This window comes from Hydra vulgaris, chromosome 01 (assembly GCF_038396675.1).
Source record: "Hydra vulgaris chromosome 01, alternate assembly HydraT2T_AEP".
Taxonomy (NCBI): domain Eukaryota; kingdom Metazoa; phylum Cnidaria; class Hydrozoa; order Anthoathecata; family Hydridae; genus Hydra; species Hydra vulgaris.
Window position 1 is genome coordinate 68,351,724 of NC_088920.1, and position 12,909 is coordinate 68,364,632.

General features: G+C 30.0%; 1 protein-coding gene across 1 annotated transcript in view; it reads right to left on the reverse strand.

The window, feature by feature from the left end:
- Positions 1-362: 362 nt before the first annotated feature.
- LOC101234710 (putative N-acetylated-alpha-linked acidic dipeptidase) overlaps positions 363-12,909 on the reverse strand; it is a 93,487-nt gene continuing 80,940 nt past the window's right edge. The window contains exons 13-18 of the mRNA XM_065789020.1: positions 7,883-7,983; positions 5,472-5,562; positions 5,139-5,397; positions 4,974-5,064; positions 810-899; positions 363-726 (exon numbers count right to left, since the gene is read on the reverse strand). Of these exons, the coding sequence (XP_065645092.1) occupies positions 540-726; positions 810-899; positions 4,974-5,064; positions 5,139-5,397; positions 5,472-5,562; positions 7,883-7,983 (819 nt within the window). The 3' untranslated portion in view covers positions 363-539. The remainder of the gene's footprint in view (positions 727-809; positions 900-4,973; positions 5,065-5,138; positions 5,398-5,471; positions 5,563-7,882; positions 7,984-12,909) is intronic.

Below are 12,909 nucleotides of genomic sequence, written 5' to 3' on the forward strand. Positions count from 1 at the left end.
AATCCGTAAAAAATATTTTTCAGATTTCTTTACACCTCTCTGTGGATGGTGCTATTGACAAGAGTGGAAGCATAACTAATCACCAAGTTATTCATTGCATCAGCCTTGTAAATATCACTGAATAGGTCCTTCTGTAACGGAATTAGAGCGGCGTTTCAACGCGCTGGAGACACAGCATGTACACCTAAAGGTAGCAGCCTAAATCAGGGTTACAGTAATGTAACAACCTCGTTTTAAAAACCAATTTTTCTACATTAAATGATTTATTATTATTTTTTTTTTATAACGGTTTTTGTATACTATAATTTGATAGCAATGATATTCTTTAAAATATTATTTGAAAAAAAAAATAATTTTATTAGTTTTTTTCATACAAAAAGAAGTTTTATTTTATTATAACATCCTATTAGCTTAACATACAAATATAATAGTAAAAAATATATATCTTTATCTTTATTTCTATGTGTGTGTGTATGTATGTGCATTGATGTGAAAAGAATAAAAATTATAACATTTATAAAAACAATTGAGTAAAAAAATTATTTTACAATATCTAAATCTAAAGATATATTAGCGGTATCAAAACACCAAACAAGCATAGTGATTTGTTTGCGAACCGAATCCCAATCGTCTGTTGTATTTTTTGAAGCAAAATATATAGCTTCTCCGATTCCAGGAAACTTCTCATCTTTGAGTTTAAAGGAGGTGTCGGCGTATACTACGTGGCTATACAAAATATATTTATTGAAACACACATTTTTATTATTAAAGTCACTTACCCAAATTAGATTATAAAGAAATCTACTTACGCCACACCGACACGTCTGATAAGATTTTGAACTAGAAAATTTTTCTCAAAATGTATTATTTTGTCGTTGATTTTTCGAACAACATAAGGACTAAAGGAAATACATAGATATAGAAATATATATATTTGAATGATTCGTGTGTCATTCAAATGTAAATAAGCACACTTTAGGTTTTATAAATTTACCTATATTTTTTATCAGTTATTTGGTAAGGGGTAATCCATAAAGCACGTACATCTTAAACCCTCTCCCCTAAAAGGTACGAACGTACTTTTGAGGCTGGGGTGGGGTAGGGGTGGGGATATATAATAGGGTGGTTCTAAAAACAACTTTTTTTGAAAATGACTGCTGGCACCCCCTGAATATGTTGTATATAATAAAGAAATGCTGCATTTGAAAAATTTTTGAATAAAAAATATTTTAAGGGGTTGCTACCGACCGTCGAACATTAATAGGTCCCTAATATTATTAAATAAAAAAAGTTTTTCAAAAGTACGTCATTTAGGGTCTAAAACGAAGCGAAATTATATAAAAATTTCAAAAATATTAATCATTTTATAACTAAATTTTTATTTTAGATTTTAGTAAACAGAAAATTACGTTTTTTAACTAAAAAACAAAAAAAAAACAAAAGGGAATTTAACAAGATTTTTTGATTATAATTTTTGTTATCGATGTTTTTCTGTAAAATAAATATTATTTTTGAAACTTTTATATAATTTTGCTTCGTTGGAGACCCAACAGGACATACTTTTGAAAAACTTTTTTTTAATAATATTAGGGACCTATTTAATAGTGATGTCACGAGTATTCTTTGGCGACTTAATGAAAAAGGCAATCGTTTAATCGTCTTTCCCATTAAAGTTAAACTATGCTTTAAGTTCAGTTTATCGTGAAAATAACATTTCTAATAAGTTTAGAGTTTTCTATACTATTCTATACTATTCTATTCAGTTTATAGCATTTTCTGAAATTACCTCAGAAGTGCAAGGTATACCTGAGCTGGTTTTTTTGAACTTTTCTGAATGGTTTTTTGTTTTTTTTCTTTTGTTTTATTAATTCACCTCCTCAAGGCCGCGAAGGCCACTACTGACGAGGAGGCTACTTATTTGTAGTATAACTTTCTCTCAACTCTATAACTCCGAAACACGAACCTTGACAAATAAGGCCGCTGCGCGGAGAAACAAGTTGAGCGCGGTACTACCAGGGACGTGGTGGGGATCGAACTCGGAACCTCTCACTTATGAAACGAGCGCTCTACCATTACACCACTACCGCATATAAAGAAAGTTTGAAGAGTATGAAACTTTTAGGCATAACTATAGTTAAAATATTTGGTGTATCAGAAAACAAATAATGTATGCTGTGACACAACCTATTTATAAATGCCCATAGAGTTATGCACTACAACAAAACAGGTCGGAGCCCTGAATATAATTAAGTGTTGCCGAATATTTTTAGCATCTCTACTATTTAATGTTCGAGGGTCGGTAGCAACCCCTTAAAACATTTTTTATTCAAAAATTTTTAAATCCACATATTCAGGGGGTGCCAGCAGGCATTTTCAAAAAACAGTATTGGACAAAACATTTGCAACCAACATCGAACAATGCTAAAAAGTGTTCCTAATTTTACGTCTTAAAAACAAAACGAACTATACTACCACAGCAAACAGCTCAGAAGGCTCGAGTCATAGCATGCCATAACATGAGCAATCAGCTGACAGGTGACAGCACACAGGCAGAATTTCGTTGACAAGTGCCACTTTGCAGCGGACAAAACAAGTGCAACTTTTTGGTTTGTTTCATTTTCTTAAGTCTGGTCCGTGTCAACGTCACGGCTGTTTTTTAATAATTAAAGGAAGTATCCAGAAGTTTCCAGAAGCATGCAGAAGCTTCCGTAGTTTCCAGAAGAAGCATCCAGTAACATCCAGAAATATCCAGAAACATTCAGAAGCATCCAGACGCATCCAGAAGCATCTAGAATCTTCCAGAACAGGTTCACACAGGTTCATTTTACTATATAAGAGACATGTAAATTGGTCAGTTAAAATGAACCTGTGTGAACCTGTTCTGGAAGATTCTAGATGCTTCTTTTCGATGCTTCATGTAATTCAGTCAGTATATGGAAGTCAATCAGTCAGTATTATCTAGACAGTTTATCAAAGTGAGTTTTATCAAAGTGTTTTATAGAAGAACATCAATACAAGAAGTGAAATACAAAAAGTGTTTCATTACATCAATACAGTCCACATCCAACCAAGACGTTGTGTTCCACAGAGCATTATTGTATCATCACAAGATAAATGTAACACGGTAAGCCTTGAGAAGCGTGATTATTTATTTTTATTATTTTTATGACTTCAAGTGCAACAATGGCTCCCGACAGTCTTGGATTGGAACTAAGAAAGAAAATTATTGGCAATTACGTAAGTGGAATGTCACAAAAAAGTATTTGTGATAAATTTCGCGTGAAAAAATGGACCGTATCAAGACTATGTTCCAAATATCGTTCTACGGGGAAGTCGGCAGCAGATAACAAAGGTGGAAGACCGCGTTCCACCACTTCTAGAGAGGATTCTATGATCGCCAGATCCATCAAGAAGGATCCCTGGATATCATCAGTCGAGATACAAAAGCAATTAGAGCTGCCTATATCGGACCAAACAATCAGACAACGTGCTGTTAAAGCCGGAATGTTTTCTCGACGCCCTGCAAAAAAACCGCTGATTTCACTGAAAAACCAGAAGACTCCTGTTTGCTACATCTCATATTGACTGGAATGTGCAGAAATGGCGAGCTGTCCTGTTCAGTGATGAATCGAAGTTCAACATCATTGGGAGCGATGGCATTTGCCGTGTACGTCGACCGGCCGGAAAACGCCTCGATTTACGTTACTGTCATAAGACCGTGAAGCATGGTGGAGGCAATGTAATGGTCTGCGGCTGTTTTTCTGCTAACGGTCTAGGTCCAATACATCGAAACGATGGAATAATGGACCGTTTCATGTATAAAAATATCCTGAAAGATGTTATGTTACCTCATGCTGAATGGAATTTGCCAATAAAATGGGTTTTTCAGCAAGACAACGATCCGAAACACACTGCAATAGTAATCAAGCAGTGGTTTCGAAACAACCACCTATCGGTGATGGATTGGCCGCCTCAATCTCCGGATCTCAACCCTATCGAGAACCTGTTGGAGATCGTCAACTGCAGAATTAATCGTGAAGGTGTTCATAATAAGGATCAACTGTTTGAACAAATCCAAAAGGTCTGGGCAGCAATTCCACAAAGTTTCATTGATCACCTGATCGAATCTATGCCTCGAAGATGCAAGGCTGTGATCGACAACAAAGGATTTGCCGCGAAATATTGATAGCGAAATACAGCTTGGTCAACATTTTGTCGAGTTGCACTTGTTTTGTCCAGAAGGAAATCAACTTTTTTTAATACTTTTGATTAATTTATTAATTTTCGTGTACAAATAATGAACTTTGTGATGAATAAAACTTGAAGAAACAGCTCTTGAAGAAACAGTCTCTAAACAGTTACATAGTTATTTCTCTAAATTGAAAGCACTATTATATAAAGAAACTAAATTAGCATTATTTGGTTGCACTCGTTTTGTCCGATACTGTATATCGCCACAAAGGCGAGATTAAAAGGGTATATAAAATGTATCAATAACTATTTTTTCATGTATGTATTAAAACTAATAAGATGATCCAATCGTTTTACCTATTCCAAATCACATGACATTACGTCCACTTTACAGGTGTAAGGCGGGCGTAAGTCTGAGTAGATTTAACTAGAGAAAACTTGTAACATGTTATCGGTAAATTTTTGTAATTAAACAGTACAAATTTCGAACTATTAGCAATTTACCGGTAAACACGATATTACAATCATTAATACACACACTTCAAGCATAGACAATTTATATTATTAAAGGGTTTATATTGAATACAATTACCTCAAATATTAACCTTTCATATTATTTTTATATTTGTTTTTGATTATATTGGATACACACACTTCAAACCTAGACCCTTGATATTATTGAAAGGTTTATATTAGAGATTTATTTTTTATCATAACAAAAAAATTTAAAAGCTTATTTTGTGTTTTTTATATTTTCAGCATAAAAAAAATGAAACTCTTACTTTGATAGATCTTTTTCGTTTAAGCTATCCACATACAATTGAAATGCCACTGCTTTACGAAGGAGTTCGTCTGATTTTGCTTTAGCAAAGTCTAAAAATATTTTGCAAAAAAATTACCGTTTAACAAATGAATTTAGTTAACTTGCGTGAAACTTTTACACTAACCTAACGAAATTCCCTGCTTTGAAAGCATAGTGGCATATGATTGGTTAAATTTATTTAAAAAAAACTTGACTTGATTTACATAATCCACAACAAAAAGAGGAACAATGATTTTATCGGATGCTAATAGTGCAGATCCGAGCATTAATCGACCAATAGTTAAGTGATACTTAAAAAAAGGATCAACAAATTTGGTCATCCAATCAAAGCTTTCGTAGCGTGTATGATATTGCGCATTTTGAGAGAGCAATGGATAATCAATCTAATAAAACAAACAAATTTTTTTCAATAAATTTCTCTCAAACAACTCGTATTATAAATGAAAAAATTGCTTACTCTACTAAAATAATAACGAAAGTCACCACTAGCAACGCCATAAAGATGCCACAATGCTTTATAATCACTTCCTGATGTAATCATATCGTTTCTTGAAATAAAAATTTATGAATAAATAAAAATGTGACGTAAAATAACTTCTTATAAATGCTGTTCACCACTGCTGTTTAATATTTATAAAATATCTCTAAATTTTAAACTTTAAAAAATCTCTAAAGTTTAAACATTGGAGATGTTATTTTATAAATATTAAAAAACATCTCTAAAGATCCAGCAATTTTTGGTGCGGAGAAACAAGTTGAGATCTTCCAGACATGGAAGCTAACTATCTCAACTTGTTTCTCCGTGCAGCGGCCTTGTTCATTAAGGTTCGTGTTTCCGAGTTATAGAGTTGAAAGAGGGTTATAACCACAATTAAGTAGCCTCCTTGTCTGTAGTGGCTTTCTGGGCCTTGGGGAGATGAATTAACAAACCATATAAAATTTGTAACCCCCTCAAATAGAGGAGGGTTTAAACTTTATATGGTCTTTTTTGAACGCTGAGAGATAATACTATAAAACTTGAAATTTATCGATGAATATAAGTCTAGTTAAGAAAAGTACAAAAAAATATTTTATCAACTTGTTGCCCCTCATAATTAGGTTGGAAAGGGGTTGACTGAAGCATAAAATTATGTGCTCCATAGGAAAAACCTATATCAATCTTTTTTTAAATAAATTCAGATTCCTTTTAATAAACAATAAAAAAATGATTAATAAACGATAAATAACAATAACAATTAATGTAAAGTAACTATCAAACCTTTAAGAGGTTTTAAAAATTAGTTATGAATTTTTAACTATTTTAAGATGTAACAGAGATTTTTTTTATATAAATTTTAATCTAGAAACAAATAAAAATGAGAATGCACAAATTGCAAAAACATTTTTTGCAGTGAAACCTTTTTTATGGAAGATTACATAAGATGTTGTGACTCACAAAACCTGTAAAAAATTCTAAATAAAAAACAAACTGTACAAAACCATTCTATATAAAAACTTATCATTTAACTATATAGTTAAATTGAATTTTTTCTCTGTAAAACAAAATTTGAGGTGATTCAAGTTTGACATTTTATTCTACAATTATTGGACATTATCTTAGATGTAATGAATATTTGAGAATACATAGCTATATTTAATATTTTTGATGGGAATATGTTTATTTAATTAATAAAAGACTTTAAAATAATAAAAATAATGAATTGGTTTTTTGTGAAAAAGAAGCAGCAACAATTGCAGTTGTATCACAAAATATAAAAAATATGAAGCTGCTTCTATGCAAGAGGCCTTGCAAAAAATTTCTGAGAAAACCTTATCGGTTTATGCTGCCTCAAAAAGTATGACACCAGAGTGACTAGTAGAGTAGCTCAAAAAGTATGACACCAGAGTGACCACTAGTGGAGAGCTAGTAACGAACTAGTTGGCATTTAAAGAAACATAGAGAAAGTCTGAAGAAAACTGGTTCTAAAAATGTGTTTACTGAATTTGAAAAATAACAATTAGTTAATCATTCAATATAAGCCCTGGAATAGTTCTTCATACCCCTTAACCTATTAGAAGAGCAGCAGCAATGGTTCCAATCAGCAGAATTAGGAGATTTTTTGACAATTTTCAAATTTTTTTAGAAAAGAATGATTAACTTTATATCCTTAAATTTGATGAATATAAATCATTATATTCATCAAGTCCTACAGAAAATATTACTGTCTGCTAATGCTTTGGAGCTAATGGTTCTATGTTAAAAACCCAGGTTATTTTAAAAGAAAAGTTTACACAATGAAGATCTTGCATATGCTTCTAGAACTGTCAATGGCAATTATTTGTTCACTCAAACTGAATCTGGATGACAAAACTAATAATCCTTTAAAGATTATATTCAAAGAATTGAAAATGAATTGATGTTGCATTTTCTGTCTTCATATTCTTAGACAGTCATCCAAGCCACACAAATTTTCATTTATTTAAATTGTGCAAGGATCGAGCAATTCACATAGTGAATTCCCCAATCCTTTTAAAATCGATTTAAAATTATCCATAATTCAACCAATTACAGCGATACTCATGTTCTTAATCACATGTTAAAAACAAGTTGTTGAAAGTATCTCAATTCCATTTTATTAGTTTTTATAACAATTTAATAATTTTAAATATGATGTTATTTCTTTTTTCAATCAATAATGTCGGTTTGACATTTAACTTAACTGAGAATTCCATAATTACTAATGCATATAAAAAGTAATTTAAAAGCTTTAATGAACTTTTTGTGATTTCAACATAAAACCAGAAGTTACAAGTGGTGTAACAAATCTTTCATTTTCACCACCCTGCACCATTTTATGTTACCCTGTTGCTAAAAATTTAATGGTTTACTTTGGTTCTTTAACATCTGATAATGGCTTCTTTAGCAGTTGTGCAGACTTCTCAATCCAATCTTGATACAAAGTTTTATTTGGATCATCAGCTGAAGCAAGCTAAAAAAATTAGAAGGCAAAATAACAAAATATTTTTGTTTTTGATAAATATTGAACATTATTTTGATTTTTTCTCTTAAATGGTATTTATAAGTATTAATAAAATACACTATATTTATATATAATATAATAATAATAATAATAATAATAATAATAATAATAATAATAATAATATATATATATATATATGTATATATATGTAAATATTAATAATATAATTAATAAAAGTATTAATAAAAAACTAAACTGAAACAGTAAAGCATATGTAATGCACATATGTTATGATAGTATGATATGGTCTAAGTACATATGATATACTGTAAGTTAAAAAAATATCTTTATTTTAAAAAACTTATTCTTATTTAAACTTACGCTTATTAATTTCTTATTTATTTCTTATGCTTGTTTTCTCATAATTTAGTTTTTTTTTTTTGTTGATTTTTAATGATAATGAAAAACTTTTAATAAACAATTTCATTACTAAAAAAACCATTTTTTCATAAATTTGTTACATAAAAAGTTTACTAAAAATAAAGTTTAATAAAAAAATTCTTTATATTAATTTTGCCTACAGGCTTGATTATGGTTTATCCTGCAATGCTTTTAAATACAGTCATAAACATCAAGCACTTTTGTAACGAGATAAAACAAATTTATCGATTGAAGCTATAAATAATAAATAATAAGAAATAAATTATTAAAAAATAAATTAATTAATAAAAAATAAAATTATAAATAGACAAAAATAGCTAAATGTAAAACAAACATAAAAAAGTAACTAAAATTAAATTAGATAAAAAAATTTTTTTTTTTAAATGTTTCAAAATTTTAAACGTTAAAAAAGAATTGTAAAACGGAGCTTTTTAAATTTCTAAAAAAATTTAAATTAATTTTTATAAAATAAACTTAAATTTATTATTACTTAATAATAAATTTAATTTGAATATTAACAAAAAATTTAAATTAAAAAATTTTTAAAAACAGAAAGTAGAAAAAAATTTATTTTACTTATATTTTGATAAAAAATTATTACTCTGTATAGTTAACACTATCTCTTTGTTATATAACAACAGTAACGCAACAGTCTTATATCAAGGTTGCAAGTCAAACTCTTTTCTTCTAAGACAAGAAGACAAGAATCGATTCTTTTGCCTCACCTCTATAACCTTTACACTGAAAGTCTTCTCGAAAATATTAAAAATCAAGGTGTTGTCGGCACATCTATATAAGGTAACTTTACTGGTGTGGTACCATATGCGGATGATATCATACTTTTAAGCTCTACCCTCTCTGGTCTCAAAAAGCTTATAAAAACATACTACATTTACTGTAATATTAATTGTATTAAACTAAATGCCGAAAAACTGAGTTATTGATTTCAGGTAAAGCACAAATACAAACCAATACGATAACAATTTCTGGTAATAACAAAAATTTTCAGAATAAACTTAGACATTTGGGATTCACATGGGATACTGAACATTCAATTTTTGCTTCACTCAGTCATACAAATGTTGATGGAAAAATCTCAAACTTTAGAGCTGTTGTTCAAACTCTTATTCAATCTGAAATCTGACTTGCCCACCCAAATTCTATTTCCTATATATATAAATCATTGGCAGTCCCTACTTTAACTTATGGTATGGAGCTACGTGGAAATAATTCTGCTTTGATGAAAAAGCTAGATATAAATGGAAGTAGTGTGCCAAAGTTGTTTTTGAATGTCTCAAAACACAGTAGGAACTATGTGGGTTCTCTATTTGGAATCAAGAAAATTTCGGAAAGTATTGGACAAAATAAATTAAACTTGTTTCTGAATAATAGATCAACTGCAGACATTATCTGTTCACAGCTAGAACGCCCTTTGTTTCAACATTCGCTTATTGATGATGTCCAGGAACTATGCTGTTTTCAGATGTTAGATTTTGAAAATTTGATTCAAAATAAAAAGAAGATAAAAATTGCACCTTCCAAAAGTGAAATTCCCCCCAATGTTGAACAAACATTGAAATATGCGATAGAGTGCTGGAATGCTAAAGAGCAAAGGGGAATTTTCAAAGATATTCTTGAAGAAAAAATTCTGAAGTAAAAATCACTGGAAATAACTTTCTTATTTTTCTTTTTACCTTGTAAATTACATTGGGTGTTACAAAAAACAGATAAGTTAATTATAAATTAAAATATTTATAATTAACTTATCTGTTTTTTTATCTAAAAAAAATTTCACAATTGCGGTAAAGTGTTTTTTTTACTACAATCAATTTCATCTTTAATGTATAAACTATTTTAGAAGTTATGTTTTCTGCATAAACTATTTTAAAAGATTGTTTAAATAATCTAATTGTAAAAAGTTTTGGAGTAACATAAACAGCTAAACGTGTAGGTAAAATTCACATGGTGTAACACTTCTTAACAAGGCCTGATAATATGATATACTGTAAGTAAATATGACATACTGTAAGTTATTGCATACTATATTGAGTTATGCTAAGTTACTGACTAATTTTTTTTAACCACTCAACAATTATTGTTCACACTATGACTGGATTCAAATATATAAATTTATATGGTTTATAACTATGACAACATTTATTTATGTCCAAATATAGTACATTGGCAATTTAAGTCAACATAAAAAATTAGAAACACTTGTCTTTAATGTGTAAAAAAAAAATTTAGAAAATATGTGACCAATTAATTGCACAGCAGCATATAAATGATAATTTAGAATATGACTGCAAACTATCATATGACAATAAAATTTTCAAAAATGAAGTCAATGTTTATATAAGACTTTACAGTCAAATTTTAATAATTTTAGTAGTACTTTAGTGATGAACTTTAAGTTAATATTTAATATAAATGTTTTTAACTCTAATAACTTACTTTCTGATCATCAATATGGATTTCAATCTTCTCTTTCAACAGCTGATTTGCTAACAGTAATAACAGATAGGTTTTATTGTGCATTAGAAGGTAGAGAGGTTAAGGCCATCGCTCTTGACATTTCAAAAGCTTTTGATAAAGTTTGGTATGATGGTCTTCTCCATATGCTTTCTTCATATGATGTATCTGGTAACATCTTTAAGATTATTGAATCTTTTTTCTCCAATAGTAGTATAAAAGTTGTCCTCGATGGACAGCACTCTTCTTCTTATTCTGTAACTTCAGGGGTTCCTCAAGGTTCTATCCTTGGCTCTATACTCTTTTTAATTTACATTAACAATTTTCCAGATATTCTCACATCTAAGGTGGCATTGTTCGCTGATGATACTACCATTTATTCTTGTCATGATAAGAATCCAACACTCTCTGGTTGCTTGGAGGGGACATTTGAGCTTAAAAAGGATCTCACTTCTGCTACAGGATGGGGCTCACAGTGGCTGGTGAACTTTAATTCAGATAAAACTCAATTTTTTTCAGCCAATCATTATTGCAATAATTTAGATCTCCCTATATTTATGAAAGGCAATGTACTCGATGAGTCATCTAACCTTTATCTTTTAGGATTAACTCTTACTTCCAATCTTTCTTGGAAACCATATATCAAATCAGTTGCAAAATTAGCATCTGCTAAGATTGCATCTCTTTATCGAGCTCGACATTTGATAAATCTTAAATCCGGTCTTGTATGAAATACTATTGCCATATCTGGGGCGGATCTTCTAATGATGTCCTTTCTGTTTTAGACAAGGTGCAAAAATGCATTGCAAGCATAGCTGGACCTGCTCATGCAGCCAACCTCCAACCATTATCACATTTTTGTAATGTTGCTTCTCTTTCTCTTTTCTACAAATACTTTAATGGACACTGCTCTAAAGAGCTAGCATCTCTTGTGCCATTTACTAAAACTCATTCTCGTGTTACTTGTCATTCAATTAAGTCTCATCCTTTTTCTGTGACTGTTCCTAATTGCTCCAAAAACTCCTATTCCTCTAGTTTTTTTCCTTGAACATTAGTTCTTTGGAATTCGCTTCCTTTATCTTGCTTTCCTAATTCATATAATTTGCAATCCTTTAAGTCATCTGTCAATTGTTATCTTCCATTAACTTCCAACTCTAATTAGTGGTTGCTTGCAGCCTTGCTGGAAGCGAAGATGTATAAAATAAAAAATAAAATAAAAACTAATTCACTCCCAACAAGGTTGCAAGCAACCAATTATTTAAGCTTTACTAGAAAACAAAGAATATTGTTAAAGAGCAAAAAAACGACAGAAGACTTTAAAAACTGTAATTGCTGAGATTTAAGAAAACATTAAGATCATTAAGTTTTTATAGCATAAAGGAACAGACATTACATGGTAAAAAACATGCAATTTGCTGAGTGACAAGTAATTTATGGTTGCGTTTTGGTTAATGGAACCGGATATGTTAGTTCATTTGATAAGCAGCAATAGTATACATAAAAAATTGAAAAATATGCACATATTATTATGAGATTGAAACAGAGGCTGAAGCTTAGAAGCTAGGGGACTTTGTTTGGAAGAAAATAAAAAAAAATCAGTTCATAATACCAGTTCATAAATATAACAACAGTATTCCTTACAGTAACAAGAGATTTATAGAGATAGAAATAAGTTTAGAGATTTAGAAAATAAGTAATAAGAGATTTATAATAACAATATATTTTTATTTATACATTATATACTGGCATTTAGAGATTTATAGATAGGGAATGAAATAGGGAGTAAGGAAATGCCAGGCATGATAAAGAGCAACTTTAACAGATGTTAAAATTACAGTAGGTTGAATATATGATTTCTATACGAGGTTAGCAATGAATGATAATCTGAGAAGACATAAGGAAGGGACTCAGTAAAAGTGTTCAACAATATAGGATCATCAACAATATTGAAATAACTGTTGGCAGTAAATATTTGAGTTCAAAACTCACAAGCCACTGCAGGCCCTAAGCTGTCACAAAACA